The sequence below is a fragment of the Aotus nancymaae genome, unplaced genomic scaffold (genome assembly GCF_030222135.1).
Source record: "Aotus nancymaae isolate 86718 unplaced genomic scaffold, 86718_ANA_hifiasm-v0.15.2.pri h1tg000011l, whole genome shotgun sequence".
NCBI lineage: Eukaryota > Metazoa > Chordata > Mammalia > Primates > Aotidae > Aotus > Aotus nancymaae.
The window spans coordinates 21832207-21853952 of NW_026988422.1; the positions used below are offsets into that span (position 1 = coordinate 21832207).

The window sequence follows — 21746 nt, forward strand, 5'->3', positions numbered from 1 at the left end:
TCAGTATTTTGAAAGGGATGTAGGATTTGGGCCATAAAATCATCATAACTGGGAATTCTGCTTGGCTGCCCTATTTATCAACATTACACATTTTGTGTAGATGTAAGGATTTGTGTTTATTCCTATAAGAAGTTTTAACATAAGTCTTATTAAAATATACTCTTCTGATCTCATTGATACTCAACTCTTCTTTCTACATCATATTTGTTGGTTAGTCATACTTAGTCTAAGTATCTAACATCCTTGCAGGCCCATTATACTTTACCTTTCATGTACATTTTCTTTAGTATATATTCTTTCATTTAAATTTTGTTTTATTCTAATAGAGTATGCATAACAGAAAAGTTACCATTTTATGTGTACATACATTCTTGTGCTTTTCATTACCCTATATAAGTATGTGAATTAACATTTTGTTTACAGGTTTTTATCTAACATTTTACCATCTTTAACATGTATTAAACTCTCTGTGGCATTCCCAGTTCATTGGCTATTACAGGAAATTTAACATGTCAAAAACCAAATATGTTCTCTTTCCCTCCAAATGGTTACCTCTCAGGTATGTTGAATGTCAAACAAGTTGTATCTTTGTCATTTGATCCCCAACACAAAGGCAAACATTAGGGTTTACAAATTATTTCTATTCTTGATTTCTTGGATTCATATCTTCATTTCTGTTTTCACAATAATCAGTTATACTTTTATGTCTAAATTCCTGTAGTAAATTTAGTTATTTTTCCTTTAGTATCTTTTTGCCTAATCTTGCCAATGTACTAAAATAATTTTTCTCAGACATTTTTCATGATATTTCACTTTGTCAGGAGCCTATTATTGTTACCTCTTGCTATTATCAAATTCTAAATTGTAGGCCTGGTCTTCAAGGGGATCCATTTGCACTACGACAGCAGACAACACAGAAGACCAGGATCTTAGGGGCAGAGAAGACACTAATCTTACAACTCTTTAATCTTAGGAATGTTAATAATTTCTACTCTGAATCAGAGAATCTCTGATATATCTAGTTTAACCTCTGGTACATCTAGTTTAACCTACTTGTCACTTAACTAAACATGAGTTGTTTCTTTAACCTGATTTTGCATATATAACTATTCTTATTTGAGATACTGTCTGCAATATTTCAGATTGGTAGAAAGAGAACTCCTGCCAAAACACACACGCACACACACACATACACACACACACACACACGCATATACACCATATTCTCTGGAGATTGGACTAAATCCCTAATTTTTAAATTAAGTTTCTCATAACATGGCGAAAAATATAATAATATGGCACTCTCTAAGCAACAGCAAATAGAAAATTGTATCTGTAACAGCTACCTCCTATCCTTAAAAAAACACATTGTGTCAGAAATTATGTGATGACACAGACTTGGAACAGATATAGCATAGAATAATACTGATTTCCTCTTAGTACAGTGCCTGGTACATATGATGTTCTAAGTAGTTACAGGAATTTTAAATTTGATTCTATACTTATTTCCTTTTTAAGTTATAGTAGGTTTGAGAATATGAAATTTATTATGTCCATAAGTCTTCATTCCAACTATGTTCTCTGGTTTATGTAAGAAATTATCTTTAAGATATACACAGTCACATACACACAAACCTAACTATGACACACATCTTTCCATTATACCTGCAAAAAATTTAAAGTTTCCTATATATTACCTCTTTGCCTCAGTCCTTTTTATATTATTCTAAAAGAATCCTCAAGGCTAGATGATTTATGAAGAAAAATGTTTTGTTTAGCTCACAATTCTGATATCTGGAAAGTCCAAGGTTAGGTGTCTGCATCTGTTGAGGGTCTCAGGCTGTTTCTACTCATGGCAGAAGGTGAAGGGAAGTCAGAATGTGCAGAAATCACATGGTGAGAAGAAAGCAAGAGAGAGATGGGACAGATTTCAGGCTCTTTTAAACCATCAGCTCTCAAGGGAACTAAGAGTGGGAACTCATCCCTGAGGGAAGACATTAATCTATCCATGAAGAATCTGCCCCTGTGAAGGGAAAAAACATCTCAATCATAGCATTCTTCCCAAGTCCCCAAAACTCATGTCTTCACATATAAGATGCAATCATTCCTTTCCAATAGTCTCAAAAGTCTTAATTCATTTTAACATCCAGTCAAAAGTTCAAAGTCCAAAGTCTCATCTGAGACTCAAAGTAAGTTATTTCCAGCTGTAAGCCTATAAAACATTAAACAAGTTCTTTACTTCTAAGGTAACAATGGTTGTATAGGTGCTGGTAAACATTTCCATTCCAGTATAAAAGCATAGCAAGTCCCATGCAGCTTTAAAACATGGCAGAGTATATATTAAACTTAAAGCTCCAAAATAATCTTCTTTGACTCCATGTCCTGTATCCCAGGAGCACTGGTGCAAGGGGTGGGCTCCCAAGGCCTTGGCAGCCCTGTCTCCATGTTTTTGCTGCACACAGCCCATGTGGCTGCTTTAATATGTTGGAGTTGAATATCTAAGGCTTTTCCAGATTGAGGTTGCACACTGCTGGTGGCTTTGCCTATGTGGCAGGTTTCAGCCTAGGCACCCAGGCTTTTTGATATGTTCTCTGAAATCCAGGGGATAGCTGCCAAGCCTCCATGGCTCTTGTGTTCTGGGTGCCTGTAGACTTAACACCATGTGGATGCCACCAAGGCTTATGGCTTGTGCCCTCTGGAGCAGCAACCCCAGTAGTAGCTGGCGCCATTTGAGCCACAGTGGGAGCTGGAGTTGTAGGGATGTAAGGAACAGCATCCCAAAGGAGCACAGGGCAGTGGTCCCCTGGGCCTCTCCCCCAAAACTGTTCTGTTCTCCTAGGCTCCTGGGACTGTGATGGGATAGGTGGCCTCAAAGATTTCTGAAATGCCTTTCTTCTATTGTCTTGACTGTTAGTACTTTGCTCCCTTACTGGTCATGCTAATCTCTTTAGCAAGTAGTTGCTTGTATTTCTCCCTGAAAACACTCTTCTTTTCTACCACATGGCCAGGCTGCAAATTTTTCAGATGTTAATGCTCTGTTTCCCTTTTAATTATAAATTTTTCTTTTAGGTGATTCCACTGTGGACATAATTTAGTGTAAGCAGTTAAAAGTAACAATGCCACTTATTGAGCACTTTGCTGCTTAGAATATTTTTCTGTCAGATACTCTAGGTCATCATTCTTAAGGTTAAACCTCCACAGTGCAGCCAAATTTTTGCTACAGTGCACCAGTGCAACCAGATTCCTTGCTATAGTACAACAATGGGGATCTTTGCTACAGTTCCCAGTAAGTTCCTAATTTCTGTCTGAGACCTCATCAACATGGCCTTTTCTGCCTACATTTCTGTCAGTATTTTGATCACAACTACTTAACCAGTCTCTAAGAAGTTCCAAACTTTCCCTTATCTTTTTATCTTCTTCTGAGCTCTCCAAACTTCTCCAACCTTTGTCTATCACTCATTTCAAAAGTGCTTCCACAATTTCAGGTATCTTTATAACAACACCCGCCCCTCAGTACTAATTTTCTGTTTTACTCTGTTTTGTGTTGCTATAAAGGAATACCTGAAGCTGGTAATTTATTTATTTATTTTTTTAAAGTTTATTTTGTTTACAAGATTGGGCATCTGTATGTGGTGAGAACCTCAGCTGTTTTCTCTCATGGTGAAAAGTGAAGGGGAGCTGAATTGGTGTGTGCAGAGATTACGTGATGAAAGAAGAAACTACAGAGAAGGAGGAGGCTCCAGGCTCTTTTTAACAACCAGCTCTCAAAGGAACAAAAAGGGAGAGCTCATTCATCTCCAAGACAGGATATTAATCAATTCATGAGGGATCTGCCCCCATAAGCCAAACACTTCTCATTAGGCTCCACCTCCAACACTGGAGACTAAATTTGAAGATGAGGTTTGGAGGGGGCAAACATCCAAACCATAGCACTCCCATTGAAAAAAGTCAAAATTTACTTATATATTAATATTCATAAGGATACTAAATAAATATTTACCATTGTATGTAGGTAAAGTGCTTAGTTTATATAAGTTTTAATGAATTAACTAAGTCAACTTGTTATATAATAGTTTCAGATTAATAGAATTCGTTGTATCTATATTAGCAAAGCATGCCACTGTGGAATGTTGGAATTATGAGAAGTAAATTTTGAGTTTGAGTAAAATTTTACTAGCATTAATATTACATTTTATAAATTACTATCATAAAAAGAGCATTTTTATTCATACAATCCTTGTTTTATGATACTGAAAAAAACAAGTGAAATTTTTAGTAAATATTTAGAGACATTTTAGGGCTTTATCAAAATTATTTTTTATTTTATCTTTGTAAAATAACACTGATATGTTGTCTTTATCTATTAGTTTTCCAATCTTTGAAAATCCATATCCCATGGACATTCATGAATCACCAGTTACATGCACAGCATACTTTGCTGATTGTCCTCCGGATTTGATTCTAGTACTGTATTCTATAGGAGTCAAGCATAAAAAACAAGGATACAGTAATAAGGTAAAAGTAGAAATTATAAATAAGTTTTCTTGTATTCATATCACATGGTTATACTTTTTCCCACTGCTTTATTTTCTGACATTCCATATAGGAGGACTTGAACTAAATTCTTTTTAAGTTATAAGCCAACATCTATTAAAGACATAACTTCTTAAATTCAAATTTCCTAAATGCTACATAGCTTTAAGCCTATAGAAATATAAATTTCTTATATACTAGATGTATAATTATATACTAAGTATACTTATCTATTATATATATTTATATACTAAGTATGTACTTTAATATATATTTGAGTCATAAGATGTAACCTTTATTTTAGATGAAAGATTATGCTTTAAGAAAATAAAAAGACTCGGGTCTTCTTAGTTTATAATTAAATTAATGGTTTAGGACACATTATTAAAAGTCATTTGTTAAATAACATTTTAGAATTTTTGTTATAGTTAATTACAAGATTCAAATATTTACAATTGTAACAGATTATCTATTATGATTTCTGTTATTTTCCCAGGGCTGTTGGTATGGACAACTTCGAGAGATGCTATTTACATAGATTCTATGTTAAATGACACCACGGTAGTTTGGTGGTATACAAACTATATGACACATGTAGCAACACTGTATTTGTACAATTAAAAATACTTCTTTGATTTGTTTATATAAATGTTAAGATTGGTTAAAATCTATATTTTTAAGGGAGATGGAATTGTATGTTTAGAGGTGTTTGTTCAATGAAATAATTAAAAGCTACACACTTCATTCTTGATTAGTTTACAGTTATTTATGTTTAAGTGAAATTTTTATCATTTTAAGATATTTTCATTTTAAATTTCTAAGTCATTTAAACTAAAATCTAAGCAATTTGAACTATATATATATATATATATATATATATATATATATACTTTCTGGATAATCTATTTAGGAGTGGCCAATTAGTGGAGGAGCTTGGAACCTTGGAGCACAAACATATCCAGAAATTATTATTACTGGGTAAGTAGATGTGTTTTGTGAGTTATTAGTTCATCAGCAAAAAGATGTTTACTGAGTCTTGATACTTTTCCATAATTGTATTCTCTGCAGAATAATAGTTTAAGTAAAAGTAAAAACATAAGAAATAGCTTCTATCCAAAGATTCTAATCTTGACAGAAAATATAATCAAACCATTGCAATCATCATAACAAAGAAGCATAGATTGTATTACCAGGAGAATGTCAAAAGGGGAAGTCTTGAGATATTAGTCTTCATTGGAAATCACAGAATATTAGCTTTACAAAGGCGTTTACAAACATTTATCTATTTTTGCCAAATTCAGGAATCACTGCTTTGTAACTGTACAAGGTGGTTATTTTAAATATTCCTCAAAATTTACAGCACCAGAAATAACACTTCTTTGTTTGACAACCCACTTGATATTTTAATGTTAGGAAAAAAATAGAGACATAGCTAATTATAAATATAAGATTTCAAAGATAATAAGGGATCTCCTAATGGGAAAATAGAGTAAATATACTTTTTCCTATTCTTCCCACTAAACAACTAAAAACTCTGGATATTATGTGTAAGACAAACGTAAGATGACTGGGAAATGTGAAGTGTCAGACCAGGTAGGACTCCTACGTCTTAAAGAATAGCATGGAAATCAGTTCCCTAACTGACTTCTTTTCTTTCTGCCTCATATATCCAAGAATTAGAGCTAAAGAAGTTAGTAACATAGAACTGTGTTGGGATGAAAAATCCCAAAAAAATCTAGCTCTCTTTAACCATGGGATGAAGAAAGGGGCAGTGTATCAAGACAGAAAACATTTAGAAAATAATCTTTCTACTTGGGTTTGACAACACACTCTCTCACTCACACACACACATGCACACCCCTTCCTCCCACACACACACAACTGTGGCCCCACCCCAACTCACTCCAGTAAAGGCCAAGTGAAGAGTTTAGATTTTCACCCTTATCAGGGTATAACTAGGTACCCCAACTTCCGCAGAGTGTCAGATAAAGCAGAATAGGGAGCTGGGGCTTTGCACCATGCTAGGTGAAACCCCTACCCTGTGGTGTCAGTGGGGAGCCAGAATTCTCAGCGCTGCCCAGCAGTAATGAGTAGCTACCACTCCCAATCCCCTTTCCTGTGTCAACAGAAATAAATGAGGAAGGAGAGAAGAAAGAGGGTGGGACTGAAAAGTATTGAGGAAATAATGGCTGAAAACTTATCAAATTTAGCAAAACCATATCAACTTTCAGATTCCAGAAGCTGAGCAAACCCCAATAAATCTATACCAATATACATTATCATCAAACTTCTGAATAGTAAATACTAAAATAAAAAAAATATTGAAAGCCACAATAGAGAAATGACATCTAACCTATATGGCCAAACCAATTTGAATGACAGCAGATTTTTCATCAGAAACCCTGCCTGCCAAAAGGAAAATGAATATTTTTGTAGTACTGAAAGAGAAGATCTATCAACTCTGAATCCTATACCCAATGAAAATATCCTTCAAGAATTAAGGCAAAATTAAGATCAAAATCCATCGTTTTCAGATGAAATAAACTAAGAATTTGTCAGCACCAAATCAACCCTTAAAAAGTATATAAAGGAAGTTCCCTACACAGAAAGGAAATGAAAAAAAAGAAGGAATCTTGGTTCATCAATAAGGAAGAAATAATGCAGAAACAAAAGTATGGATAAATAAAATAGGCTTTTCATGTCTTTTATTTTTAAAAGCATATTTTATGGTTGAAGCAAAGATTATAGTAACAGTGTCTGATGTTACTATAATCACATTGTCTGGGATGGTTCTAAATGTATTTAGAGGAAATATTTAACACAATTATAAATGGGAAAGGGTACAAAAATGTAAAAGGTGTTAAGGCTTTTATATATTTCTTGAACTGGTAATAGGATGACACTGGTGGAATATAAGTTGTGATACAATGTAATGCCTAAAAAAAACTTTTTAAAAATTATGCAGAGGTACACTTAGAAACACTACTGACACATCAAAATGGGAGCACTGTAATAATTCAAGTAACAGGAAGGCAAAAAAAGAGGAAACAGGAAAAGCAGGAAAAAAATTATATGATATTCTGAATCCCTAACTATATGCTATCTGCAATACACTCACTTCAAATATAACAGCATAGATAATTTGAAAGTAAAAAGACGGAAAAAAATCTATAAAAAAGAATTAATGGAGAGTGATATCAACAAGGTGACAGAATAAGAAGCCCTAGATCTTGTTCTCCACAGACACACTCACTTTACAACAATATATGGTCCAAAAAGACATGACAACTTCAGAAACCATTTAGGAAGTCACAGTACCCCAGACAAGGTCAAAACTGAGAATGTTCACATTGAAATGGGTAAGAAAAGCAATGGCAGCCAGGTGCAGTGGCTCATGCCTGTAATCCCAGCACTTTGGGAGGCTGAGGTGGGTGGATCACAAGTTCAGGAGATCGAGACCATACTGGCTAACACGGTAAAACCCCGTCTCTACTAAAAATACAAAAACTTAGCCGGGCATGGTGTCATGTGCCTGTAGTCCCAACTACTTGGGAAGGTGAGGCAGAATTACTTGAGGCAAAAGTTGGAGGCAAACGTTGCAGTGAGCTGAGATCGCACCACTGCACTCCATCCTGGGTGACACAGCAAGACTCTGTCTCAGAAAAAAAAAAAAAGCATTTCAATCATATCAGTCCTTTTTCCAAGCTGGCACAGCTCACAATTAGGAGTAAAAGTGCAACTCATGGCTTCATTGTGATGGAAAGAGAAGAGTGGCACATATACCCAATGTTCTAGATTTACAGTGGCTGCTCAAGAGACCAGTCTCTGTATCATCTGATAGAGAACTGGCATACTCTGCATACCTGAGTGCCACTGAGAGCAAAATATATTTCAGTGGCTTGTAACATCAGAGAACCTAGTATTCCAGACAGATACAAGAGGCAATAAGATACTACAAGTTCCTAAAAAAGAAACTGGAAAGCTTCACTAGTTAGGAATTACATGCACAAGCCCAGAGAAGACAAATTCTCGTGAAAGGTTTGAGAGGCTCTTAGAATCTCTACCTGGGCTGATTTATGAAGAATATCCTCTGTACAAAGTCAGTCCATAAGGATGTGACAACTTTTTCACGTTAAATTCAACAAAAGTAAAGCATACAAAGAGACAGGGAAACATGGCCTAATAAAAGAGACCAAAAGATAAAAAATCCAGTAACTGATTTTACCTTTTCCCCATTTGCCCCAAGAATACTCACTGGCAGCACTTGCAGCTATAACATTTATGCCAAGATAACTTTGCCTCAAAATATCTCACTTTTATTATTATTTTTGCATCATTCTAGTATGTTGACTTTGGAAACAAAAAAAATCATTCTATTTATAACATTCTGGTTTTAGTAGTGATATTTCCATTTACAAAATATAGTAATTCTCGATAACTGAAAATGTCATATCCTAAAAAACATAGCATTCCTATGTATGATGTTAACATCATTTTTGTACAGTTGTTGGCCAAGGAATCATTTGATGAATTTGATTTTTCTGAAACAGATTATTCTGATGTTAGTTTTGTTTAGAAATAACTCCAAGAACAGTTTTCATATTTTATTTTCATATTGAAAACCAGTCAGATTTGCTTCATCCTCAAAAAGCATGTATATGTAAAATTAAAGGAGCACTAGAAGTGAGCTGCACTTTTTTAATCTAAATGGGAAAAGGTTTAAAGAAACAGAAATCTGTGTATTACCTAACAAAGAGTTCAAAATAATCATCTTTTAAAAACTCAATATATTAAAGAATACAAATAGAAAACTAAATGAAATTAGGGAAATGATACATGAACAAAATGAGAGTATCGACAGAGTTCAAAATTATTAAAAAGAAACACTTCTAGATCTGAAGAATATGATAATATGATAATTGATTTGAAAAATTCATTAGAGAATATCAACAACAGACTTGGCCAAGCAAAAGAAAGAGTCCATGAACTGGAAGGTAGGTCACTTGAAATTATTGAGTCAGAGGAACAAAAAGAAGAGGTCCTAAGAGCCTTACAAACACTTTCAAGTGGACTGATGTATACATTATGTGAATTTAAGAAGGGGAAGAGAGAGAATGAGAATGAGACTGAGAGGAGTGGAGAGCTTGCTTGAAGAAATAATGGCCAAAAATTTCCTAAATTGGAAGAAAGAAATGGAAATTCAAATTCAAGAAGCTTAAATAAGTCCAATAATATGAATCCAAAGAAGCTCATAGACACATTATAATCAAACCATCAAAGGTCAAAGACAAAAAGAAAATCTTGAAAGCATCAAGAAGAAAAGTTTTTATCACCTGCAAGGAAATCCCCATAAGATTGTCAGCAGGTTTTTTAGCTGAAGCATGGCAGACTAGACGGGAGTGGGATGATATACTCAAAGTGCCAAAAGAAAAAAGAAAACAACTCACCAACCTAAAATACTATATTTGGCATAACCAACTTCAAAAATGAAGGAGAAATAGAGATTCACTATATAAACAAAAACTGAAGGAGTTCATCACCACTAGCCTTGTCTTACATGAATTTCTGAGAGTTATTTCAGTTGAAACAAACACACTAGAAAACAACACCAAAGCATACAAAAACTTAAAAGCTCTCTGGTAAAGTTAAGTTTATAGACAAAATATAGAATATTATAATACTGTAATGGTGGTGGATAAATCACTTTGATTTCTGGCATAGAATTTAAAATATAAAAACATAAAATTACTGTAAAACTATGATGATAGATGCAAAATATAAAAATATGTAATTTGTGACAGTAACATGAAGAGAGGGTCAATGTAAAGGAGTAGATTTTTTTTCTATGTAAAGTTGTTATTAGTTTAAAATAGTGGTATAACTAGAAGATATTTTATGTAATCCCAATGGTAAACACAAAGAAAATGCCTATAGAAGGTGCACAAAAGAAAATGAGAAAGGAATAAAAGTATGTCACTAAAACAAAACAAAACAAAACAAAACACAAAGGAAGCCAGCAAGAGAAGAATGGAAGGTCAAAATAACCACATAACATATAGAAAATAATAAAATGGCATTTGTAAGTCCTTCTATACCAATAATTACATTAAATGTAAATGGATTAAAATCCCCAATCAAAAGACATAGAGTGGCTTGATTGAAAAAAGTAGAACTATATACTGTCTCCAGGAAACTCACTTTAGATTTAAGGACACACACAGGTTGAAAATAAAAGGATAGAAAAATATATACCATGCAAATTGTAACCAAAATAGAACAAGATGAACACATTTATATTGGACTTTAAGTCAATAACTCACAAGGAACAAAGAAAGACATTACCTAATAATAAGAGTCAATCCAACAGAAAGATATAAAAAGTACAAATACATATGAAAGTAACAACAGAGCACAATCATATATGAAGCAAACTGACAAAAGTCAAGAAAGAAACAGAATAACATAGTAGCTATATTTCAATACCACATTTTCAATAATGAATAGATCAACTAGACAAAAGATCAAGAAGGAAACAGAGTATTTGAAAAACACTATAGACCAATTGGGCCTAACAGAGATACAAAACACTACACCTATCAATAGGAGAAAAATAATCTGCTTAAGCACACATGGACCCTGTTCCAGGATAAGTAACATGTTAGGTCAGGAGTTCACAACCCTCAGACTGCAGACCAGTACTAGTCTATGGCCTCTTAGGAACTAGGCCACACAGAAGGAGGTGAGTGTCAGGTGAGTGAGCATTATTTCATGAGCTCTGCCTCCTGTCAGATGAGGGACAGCATTAGATTCTCATAAGAGTGCAAACCCTATTGTGAACCACACATGCAAGAGATCTAGGTTGCATGCTTCTTATGAGAATCTAACTAATGCCTGATAATCTGAGGTGGAACAGTTTCATCCAGAATCCATCTCTCACCACCCCCTGTCTGTAGAAAAATTTTGTCTTCCACAAAACTAGTCCCTGGTGCCAAAAAGGTTGGGGACTGCTCTGTTAGGCCACACATCTGTAGATGCACATTATTAGTAATGTTAGTTCTTTGGTTGAGTAGTTTCAATATGATTATATTCTGTATATTAAATCTATGTTACATACATTGTTATTTTCATATAAAATATTACATGAAAAATAAAATAGAATTAAAGTTTGTTGGGGTATATAGAGTCTCAGACCAACATGCTGCAGAATTTTTTAGTAATAAAGTTTAAAAATATCGAGTTAATGTATAATTAGAGTACGTAAACATATGAATTCATTCGTAGCATCTTTATTTGTAATAATCAAAAACTGAAAATAACCCAGATGATTTGGTGAAGGGATAAATAGAGTATTTAGCAATAAAAAGAAACAAATTATTCATACATGTAAGAAAGATTATCCTCAAAAACATGCTAAGTGAAAGATGCAAACATAAAACAGTAGATAGGTTCCACTTATATAAAAATTCTAAGAAAAAAAGAATCTACATAGGCAGAAAGTAGATAATTGTGAATCTACTGGGGATGGGAAAGAGGGTTGTATATTGCCATGAGGTAACTTTTTGGGATGATGGAAATGTTCTAAAACTGGATGATGATGTCAATGTGACAACTGTGTAAATTTACTAAAAATTATCAAACTGTACACTCACAATGGGTGAATTTTATAGTTATGTAAATTATATCTCAATAAAGCTATTAACAAAGTAGAGTAAGCCACTCAGTGACTAACCCTCTCTCAAAAAAAAAAAAATCAGTTGACCATATACATATGGTTGTATTTATGGACTCTCTACTATGTTTCATTGATATATGTGTCTGTTTTTCACCAGCACGAACATTTTATTGTAGCTTTAGGGTGAGACTTAAACCTTGTGTAGTTTGAGTTCTCCAACTTTGTTTTTATTTTTCAAAATTTCTTTGGCTATTCTAATTTCTTTACTTTTCTGTTAAAAAAATAATTTCAGCTTTTATTTTAGATTCAGGGATATAAGATCGTTACATGGGCATACTGGACACAGGTAGTGAGCATAGTACCTAATAGGTAGTTTTCAACCCACATCTCTCCCTTCCCTCCCCACTCTAGTAGTCTGCAGTGTCTATTCTTTCTGTGTTTATGTGTTTAGCTCCCAGTTATATGTGAGAACATGTGGTATTTAGTTTTCTATTCGTGCTCTGGCTCACTTAGGATTATAGCCTCCAGCTCCATCCATATTTCTGCAGAGGATGTGATTTCATTCTTTTTTATGGCTGTGTAGTATTTTATGGTATATATGTACCATATTTTCTTTATCCAATCCACTGTTGTTGGGCACCTAGGTTGATTCCATGTGCTATATTGTAAATAGCATGGCAATGAACATATGAGTGCATGTGCCTTTTAGGTATAATGATTTATATTGCTTTGGTTATATACCCAGTAATGGGATTGATTGCTGGGTCAATGGTAGCTTTATTTTAAGTTCTTTGAGAAATCTCCCTACTGCTTTCTACTTTCAGCAGTGGTTTAACTAATTTACATTCCCACCAACAGGGTTAAAGCATTCCCTCTTATCTGCCATCTGGCAAGCATCTGTTACTATTTGACTTTTTAATAATAGCCGTACTGACTGTTGTAAGATGGTATCCTGTTGTGTTTTGATTTTCATTTCTCTGATGATTAGTGATGATGAGCACTTTTTCATATGTTTGTTGGCTGCTTGTATATCTTCTTTTGAGAAGTGTCTCTTCATATCTTTTGCCCACCTTTTAATAGGGTTATCTGTTTGTTTTTTGGTTTGTTCAAGTTCCTCACAGATTCTTAATATTGGATATTTGTCAGATGCATAGTTTGTAAATATTTTTTCCCATTATGTAGGTTGTATGTTTCATCTGTTGAGAATTTCTTTTGCCGCACAGAACTCTTGAGTTTAATTAGTTCTTACATGTCAATTTTTGGTTTTGTCACAATTGTTTTGGAGGGGTTGGCCATGAGTTATTTGCCAAGGCTGATAACAAGAAGGCTATTTCTTAGGTTTTCTTCTAGGATTTTAGTAGTTTGAGGTCTTACATTTAAATCTTTAATCCATCTTGAGTTAATTTTGTATGTGGTGAAAAGTAAGGGCCAGTTATCCTGGCACCACTTATTGAACAAGGAGTTCTTTTCTCATTATTTGTTTTTGTCAGCCTTGTCAAAGCTCAAATGGTTGTAGGTGTGAGGCTTTATTTCTGAGTTTTCTCTTCTGTTCCATTGGTCTATGTGTCTGTTTTTGTACCAATACCATGCTGTTTTGTTTACTGTAGCCAAGTATAGAATAGTTTGAAGTTGAGTAGTGTGATGCCTCCTGCTTTGTTCTTTTTGTTTAGGATTACTTTGGCTATTCTGGCTTTTTTGGTTTCATATGAATTTCAGAATAATTTTTTCTAATTCTGTGAGGAATGATGTTGGCAGTTTGATAGCAATAGTGATGAATCTGTACATTGCTTTGTGCAGTATGGCCATCAGTTTGTTTATTTCTACAAAACACATTGTTTTACCATATTTGTGATTACATTGAATTTATATGTTATTTAAGGGCATAAATATCTAAGAAGTCATACAATTTTCAATAATATGTTTTACATCTCCTTTTATTAATGCCTTATTTTTTGGTCAACATCTTATAATTTTCAGCATACAGATCTGGCACAAATTATGTTAGATTTTATCTTTTTTTGGTTTTGGCACTGTTGTAAGTAGTAATATGTTGTTGCTTAAATTTCCAAATGTCTATTGCTATTCAATGGAAATACAATTGATTTTTGTATGTTGATATTGTGTCTTACAATTGTGCCGCTCGTTTATGAAATCCAGTATCCTTTTTGTAGAATCTCTGGGATTTTCTACATAGCCATATAATCTGCAAATAGAAACAATTTTGTTTCTTCTCTTTTAGTCTGTATGCCTTTTATTTATTTTTCTTCCCTATGGCAGTGGTTACCACCTCCAATAAGATGTTGAATAAGAATGGTGAGGGTGAACATATTTTTTTTGCTTTGTTCCTGATCTTAGGGAAAAACATTCAATCTTTCACTGTTAGGTTTGTTAGTAGATATCTGTAGTTTGCTCCTACACGTCTTTTATCTGGTTATAGAAGTTCCTCTGTTCCTAGTTTATTGAAAGTTTTTTATGAATGAATGATAAATCTTGTCAAATGCTTTTTCTGCATTTATTGAGATGACTATATGACTTTTCTTTTGTAATCTGTCAATATGGTGAATTTTAATGTGGTAGTTGATTTTTTTAAATGTTTAATTGGTTTACATTCCTAAGAAAACCCAGTCATGATGTATTATCCTTTCTATATATTACTTGATTTCCATTGTTAATATTTTGTTGACAATTTTTATGCCTATTCACATGAGGAATATCGGTTTGTAATTTTCTTTTCTTGTAATGTTTTTATCTGGTTTTGGTATCAGGGTAATGCTGACTTCATCAAACGTATTGAAGTATTGAAGAAGAGGGAAGTATTTTATCCTCCTCTATTTTCTAGATGAATTTTTATAGAATTGACATTTTATTATTACCAAATGATTATGCAACTCTAGGTATATTTGGTGATTTACTTTTATATTTTGAAACTTAACTTTAATTTTGCTATGATATTCAATTCATATTTATAGTAATATCAAAATTATCTTTTTTACTGAATATAAATAATTTTACATGAAAATATGTTGTTCACTTCCCACAGGCCATTTTTCATTGCTCTTTATTACACATATAATCTTTTACAGTAAAGTCTAAGGAATTACTGTTCTTTTTCTAATCTTTAGATTTTAGTATATTGTTTAAGAAATGAGCCATTGTTTTAAGCTTAGAAATGGTTTAGTATGCATTAGTTTTCATTGAAGTGTATTTTTGAATCAAAATTTTATTAACAGTAATTCAAGTTTTTGTACATTTGGAGTGATTATGATTTTTATTTAGTATACTTTAATTAATGCTAATTTATTTCTCATCTAGTCATGCAGATGGATCAATAAAATTTTGGGATGCTTCTGCAAGTAAGTTTCAAGTTTCTGTACAACAGAAAGCAATTGGTTAATATTTACTTATAGCCAGCTACCACTTTTTAGTTTGGGCAGTTAACATTTTGGATATATTTTTAGCATACATATATGGCTATTGTTACAAAAATCCATTACCTACATTGTTAGATCAGTTTAAAGTATTATATTTACTTCTCTTCTATAATATAAAGTAAACCAGACTAAGTCACTCTTTGTCAGCAACCCATTATATCTACAAGAGGCATGATACATCATAAAAAGTACCAAACTTTGTCAGATTAACTCTGTTCAAGGAATTACCTTCACCTCCTACCTGTGTGACCTTAGCCAAGTGTTTTTAACCCTCTAGTCTTCACTTTTCTTCCCCACTCATCTACCGCATCCTGCAAAGATCAAATGATTTGATAAGTATAAGAACTCTTACGAAATTCTTGAGAATTATGTAACTTAAGGAATAATAAGTAAGGTATTCTGCTCAACGTTGAAAGACATGAAAAGGTACTTAAGACTTCATTATACTCATATATACCGTTCAGAAAAATGTAGTCATGAGAAAAGATAAAGAAATGCACATATATAACTATAGGGAATACAATATGATAAGAACTCTAAATGCAGTACCCCAGATTCTATTTGCTATCAGAAATAGGAGAGTCTTTCTGGGACCAGGTAGATCCAGGAAAGATATTTTGATGGGGTTAACATTTAGTGTGAGTTTTGGAAGATAGTTAACTTTTGACAGGAATAGGAATGAAGAACAAGTTAACAGTGATTCTAAGTTTCTGAAGATGAGTAAACAGGAAGATGTAGGTAACTCTTTTGGAAGTAAGGAATATAAGAGAGCTTTGAATTTTTTAGTAACACCAGAAAATTCAAGTAAAAATATACAGCAGGTAGGGAGAATAGAAATGGAAACCAATGAAGAAGCAGCATAAAAGTGATATCTGAAGCAATAGAAATGAATAGCTTCTGAGGAAGACTGCAATAAACAAAAGCAGAGGAAGGAAAGGTTGAATATTAACAACACTCTTATCCCACAAGGTAGAGTTCCTTGAGCAAGCAAGCAAACTATCAGCAAGAGAAAAGGATTAAAAGATTTAAGCCCATGCATTCTGAAGCCCCCTTCTGACCTCACATAGTAAAAAGCAAGTGCCTAAAGAGAAACTCCAAAAGCCAATAGATTTTCTGTTGATGAATCATTTCATGCAAACCTGAGTTTGTTCCTGCAACAAAATTCATTGCATAGTGATCATTGCTCCTTTCCTACTACCTCAAAGTCATTTTTTGGCATTTAAAATGTGGAGGACACTTTAACACTTTAATTATTAGAGTACATAACACCCTTAAACATGCATAATAATATTTTGAGAAGTTACTTTGTAAATAAAATATTTTATCACATTCAGAATATAAATTGCAAAGGACCACAGCATGTTTAATATTTTTACTGTAATCAAGGTTATATCTCCAACTTAATGGATGTCTAAAAAAATCACTTAGTTTGCTTACTATGAAACACTGTCTAATACATAAAGCAAAGTGAATTTGAGTAACTGAGTTTATATTACCATGTATCTTAGTTTTCTACTGCTGAATAATAAATTACCACAATTTAACAGCTTAAAACAATACCTATTTATTATCTCAGTTTCTGCATGTTATGATTGTGATTATACCTTAGCTGAGTCCTTTGCTCAGGGTCTCACCAGACTGTAATCAAGGTCTTGGCTAGGGCTGCGGTTTCATGAGACTCAAGGTTCTCTTCCAAGCTTATGTAATTGTTGGCAGACTTCATTTTATTGCACATTCAGAGCTCATGGTGGCTTGCTGCTTCAAAGCTAGCAAGAGAGAGTGTCTCTACCTTCAGGGAGGGCCTCAGTCCCTCTTTTAAGGGGTTCATCTGATTAGGTTAGACTTGTTAAAAATAACCTCTTTGTTGATTAGCTCAAAGTCAACTAATTAGGAACCTCAATGATGTCTGCAATATCATTTTACTGTTGTCATGTAACATAAATAATCATAGGAATGATACCCTATCTGACCTCAGAAGCCAGGCTATAGCACCCAGTACAATCCCTTGTGCATTAAAAAATAAATAAATAAAACTAAAAAACTATTTTAGTTTGACATAATTTCAAGCTTACAAAAAAATTGCAAAAAAAAAAAAAAAAAAGAATACTATGAAATGTTTTATACCTCTCAACCAGATTCTCCAAACATCAGTGTATTCTACATTTGTTCCGTCCCTCTCCCTATCTCTCTTACTCTTTCTCTTCCCTCTATACATTTTGCTCTCACACACATGTGCATATATACATATAGCTTTTTTACTTAACCATTTGAGAGTAAATTGGAGACACAATGTTCGTCCAACATTACATACCCCTAAATACTTCACTGTATATTTCCTACAAACAAAGGCATTCACTTATATAACCAGATATAGTCTTCAAAACCAGGAGATTACACTGACACAACACTATTATCTAATCTCTGGATTTTATTCAGCTTTTGCAAATTAAAAGTTTTTACAACAAAAACAAATCCAGGATCATTTGTTGCATTTAGTCATCATGTCTCCTTAGTTTTAAAAAAAATCTAAAAAAGTTCCTGAGTCTTCATTTTATGACACTGACATTCTTAAGGAGTTCAGGCCAGTTATTTCATAGAATCTCCTTCAGTCTGGTTTGACTAATGTTTCTCATTATTAGATTCAGATTATGCACTTTTCTCACAACTCCTGATGTTTAAAATTTTACTGAAGGATTATTTGTAGAATCATGGGTCTTTTACAGAGAGCTATCATCATGGTCTCTAATGGAAAAATATTCCCCCAAATATTCTTGAAAACAGTTCACAAACACAGTTTATGATATTATATCTGACCCTTTCTTGACATAGAGCCACTCAGAAAAGATCCCTTCTCAAATAGTTACAGATTCTTGGACTCCCAATATTGCTAACTGATAAATTACAATGTTTCTTATCTCAAGGAGTGTCTAAAAATTTGTTGAGAGGAGTAAACCCTCTAGGAATATCATCACCCTCTCTAGCAATCAAAGGGGAAAATTGAGATAAAGAATGTAGGAGTCTCCTCTAGGAAAGAATTATTTTCAGTATTCCCATTTTAGACTTTCTGAGCCCCAATATTTTCATCAATAAATGATGATAAAAATACTTCCTACATGAGACTTTTCTGAGACTGATACAAGAAAGCCACCATATATTCCTTGGTATATAGTGTATTCAAGGAATGTTTATTTTTTCCTTGTGCTCTCCCCCTAGCTGCTGTATTGTTATGAAAGCATGGCATTGAATGCTTACTAGTTAAAATATAATTCACTTTATCTACTTAGGTTTACTTTTGTGGTTTAGCAAATATATTTGAAAAAGCTTTAATAATATCTAATAATTAAGTTTAAATTAAAAGATAACTGTGCTTCAATGTCTTATAGTAACTCTGCAGATGCTGTACAAGCTAAAAACTTCAAAAGTGTTTGAAAAACAGAAGGTGGGAGAAGGAAAACAAACATGTGAAATTGTAGAGGAAGATCCATTTGCCATTCAGATGATTTACTGGTGTCCAGAGAGCAGAATATTCTGTGTATCAGGAGTCTCTGCATATGTCATAATTTATAGATTCAGCAGATATGAAATTACAACAGAAATAGTGGTAAGTTATTTAAAATTTAACTTTCATACTTACTGTTACTAAAAGAAAGCCACTATCATAGATTTGACTACTACTTGGTATGGTTTTCATCAAGTGTGCTGTATGTGACGAGTAATAAAATTCATAGGATTTTAAATTACTATTGTTATTTACTATAACATATTAATAAATGATTTGGCTTAAAAGGCCAAACAGTTCTCTATCAAAACTTGGTATTTTTTTCAATATCAAAACAAACTTAGTTTTAAGTTAATCTTGCTACAAATTAAACATGTCACAATTTTCTCATTTTTCTTTTTTATGTTATGTGAGTTGCATCTACCTGGCCAAAATAAGTCAACTCTACAACATGATGTTTTGAAATATGTATATATTGTAGAATATATACCTATATATTCTTCTGTATATACTAATAAAATATATAGGTTTTGTACATATTGTTATTGATTTATGTATAAAAATCAAATTAATGCAGGCTTTGTTCTATACTTTTATTAATTTTTAAGTTCATCTAATTTTCATTTTCTCATCAACTGTTTGCCATCAATGATTATTTCTCAGCTACAATAAGGTTATTTTTAATGATTTTCTATGTAGCAACATTTTTATGGGGTAGATTTAATTATGGGGCAATCTTACCTAATCTTAATTTTTAAATCAAGGAAATACTCTGCTTATTCAAAATAATGATGCTTATTCAAAATACTCTGCTTATTCAAAATAATGATGATTTTTATGGGATAAATTAATTATAAATGAAGCTGCCTTTAAATAATTGTTCTTCTCTACCTTTCCTATTTTACCAGAAGATAAAGATTATTTACTATAGAAATGTTTTTAAGTGTTTTTCCCTCAACAGCTAAAATTAATATTACCCTTCTATTGCATAGTAGCTAAAAGGCCAGGCATCGGAGTCAGATAAACCTAGGTTTTAATTCTGGCTTTCCCATTAAGTATCTGTGTAACTCTAAGCAAGTCATAAGTCAATAGTAGAATGTGGCTATGATTCAGTTTTATCATGTGTATAATTCTATTATCCCTGTGTAAATAAAAATGGAAAATAAAAATGAACTTATACAAATACCAATTTCATAGGGTTCTTGTGATGATTGTATAAAAACATTATAATAGTGTCCTTACTGTAGTAAGCATTCAATAATTGGTAACTGTATTGCCACCACTAGAGGTTTTTCTGTAGTTTTAAAATAAGTATGACAATAATTTTGGTAATATTCCCATAATGACATTTTTGTAAGTAATTATTTTCAATCTCAAAAATGCTCATTTTTACATCATAAAGCAAATATATGTTATAAAATCAGTTCTAATTAAATCATTTAATGCAGTTATAAAGCACTTAGTTTTAAAACTTTTTTAGTTTAAAAAAAGTTTTAAAGTCACCTCTTTGTTCTTATATACATTATTATATGCTTTTTATAATTAATTCTGATCTAGCTAAACAAGAACCAAGGTAATAAAACAATCAACCAAAAATATGGAATTTCTTTTGAAAAATTTTTATACTAAAAGGCTTTAAACAAGTAATTTTTTCATACACACACACACTTTACACACACATACATATTTGTGTGTGTATATGAAAAAAGTTTAATTTCTATCATTGGAATAACCATAACCAATTTCTCCTTTTGTTATTATATGTCAAATTGTAATTTATACTATATCTTAAACTATATTTATTACATAAAAACTTTCACTGAGGTATTTTTCTTTTAATTCTGAAGTTTAAAAATTTACATTTTTGTGATTGCCATTGAATAGTCCATATAATTAACTACTTGACTTAGTATGAGATACTTCTCAACTTTACTATAAATTGAAATTGAACTTGTTAATTTGAAAAAAACTGTGAATGATTCCTAAAACGTTAAGTATTTTAATGTGATTATTTATTATGACAGATTAAATTAAAACTTGATGATTATTATTGTAACTTAGATTAAATTTAAACTTGATTTTTTAAGTCATTAGAGGTACGACTTCAGTATGATGTTGAAGATATTACCCCCGAACCAGAAACAAGTCCTCCATTTCCAGATCTCTCAGCCCAGCTTCCTTCTTCAAGGAGTCTTTCCGGGAGCACTAACACTGTTGCTAGTGAAGGAGTAACAAAGGACAGTATCCCATGCCTCAAGTAAGAGTTGCTACCAAATTTTAAAACAATTTTACATGTTAATCATATAAGTCTTTGAAACTGTGACAAATAAAATTAATTTTCTCTAATTATTAAGTTGTTGTCAAGTGATCTACAATTCTCCAGGGGTTACTCTGGTCTTTTCTTTGAATATCTATGAAGAGGGCAAATTATTTTCATCCTTCATTTACTTATTTATATATTTCCTTTCCAGAAGGACACTAAAGAAAACATGGCTTTGATAGAATGGGAAGTTTAGCAGGGCAGAAACTTGGCCACTTGCTTGATACTTTCCAAATGAAAAAGTGTGTTTATGGAGTGTGATGGCTCACGCCTATATTCCCAACACTTTGG

General features: G+C 32.6%; 1 protein-coding gene across 9 annotated transcripts in view; it reads left to right on the top strand.

Moving 5' to 3' along the window:
- STXBP5L (syntaxin binding protein 5L) overlaps window positions 1-21746 on the top strand; it is a 440807-nt gene that overhangs the window by 270458 nt on the left and 148603 nt on the right. For all 9 annotated transcript variants that reach the window (XM_064374676.1, XM_064374677.1, XM_064374680.1 and 6 more), the window contains 5 exons: window positions 4368-4515; window positions 5444-5511; window positions 15518-15558; window positions 19020-19237; window positions 21223-21392. In XM_064374676.1, the coding sequence (XP_064230746.1) occupies window positions 4368-4515; window positions 5444-5511; window positions 15518-15558; window positions 19020-19237; window positions 21223-21392 (645 nt within the window). The remainder of the gene's footprint in view (window positions 1-4367; window positions 4516-5443; window positions 5512-15517; window positions 15559-19019; window positions 19238-21222; window positions 21393-21746) is intronic.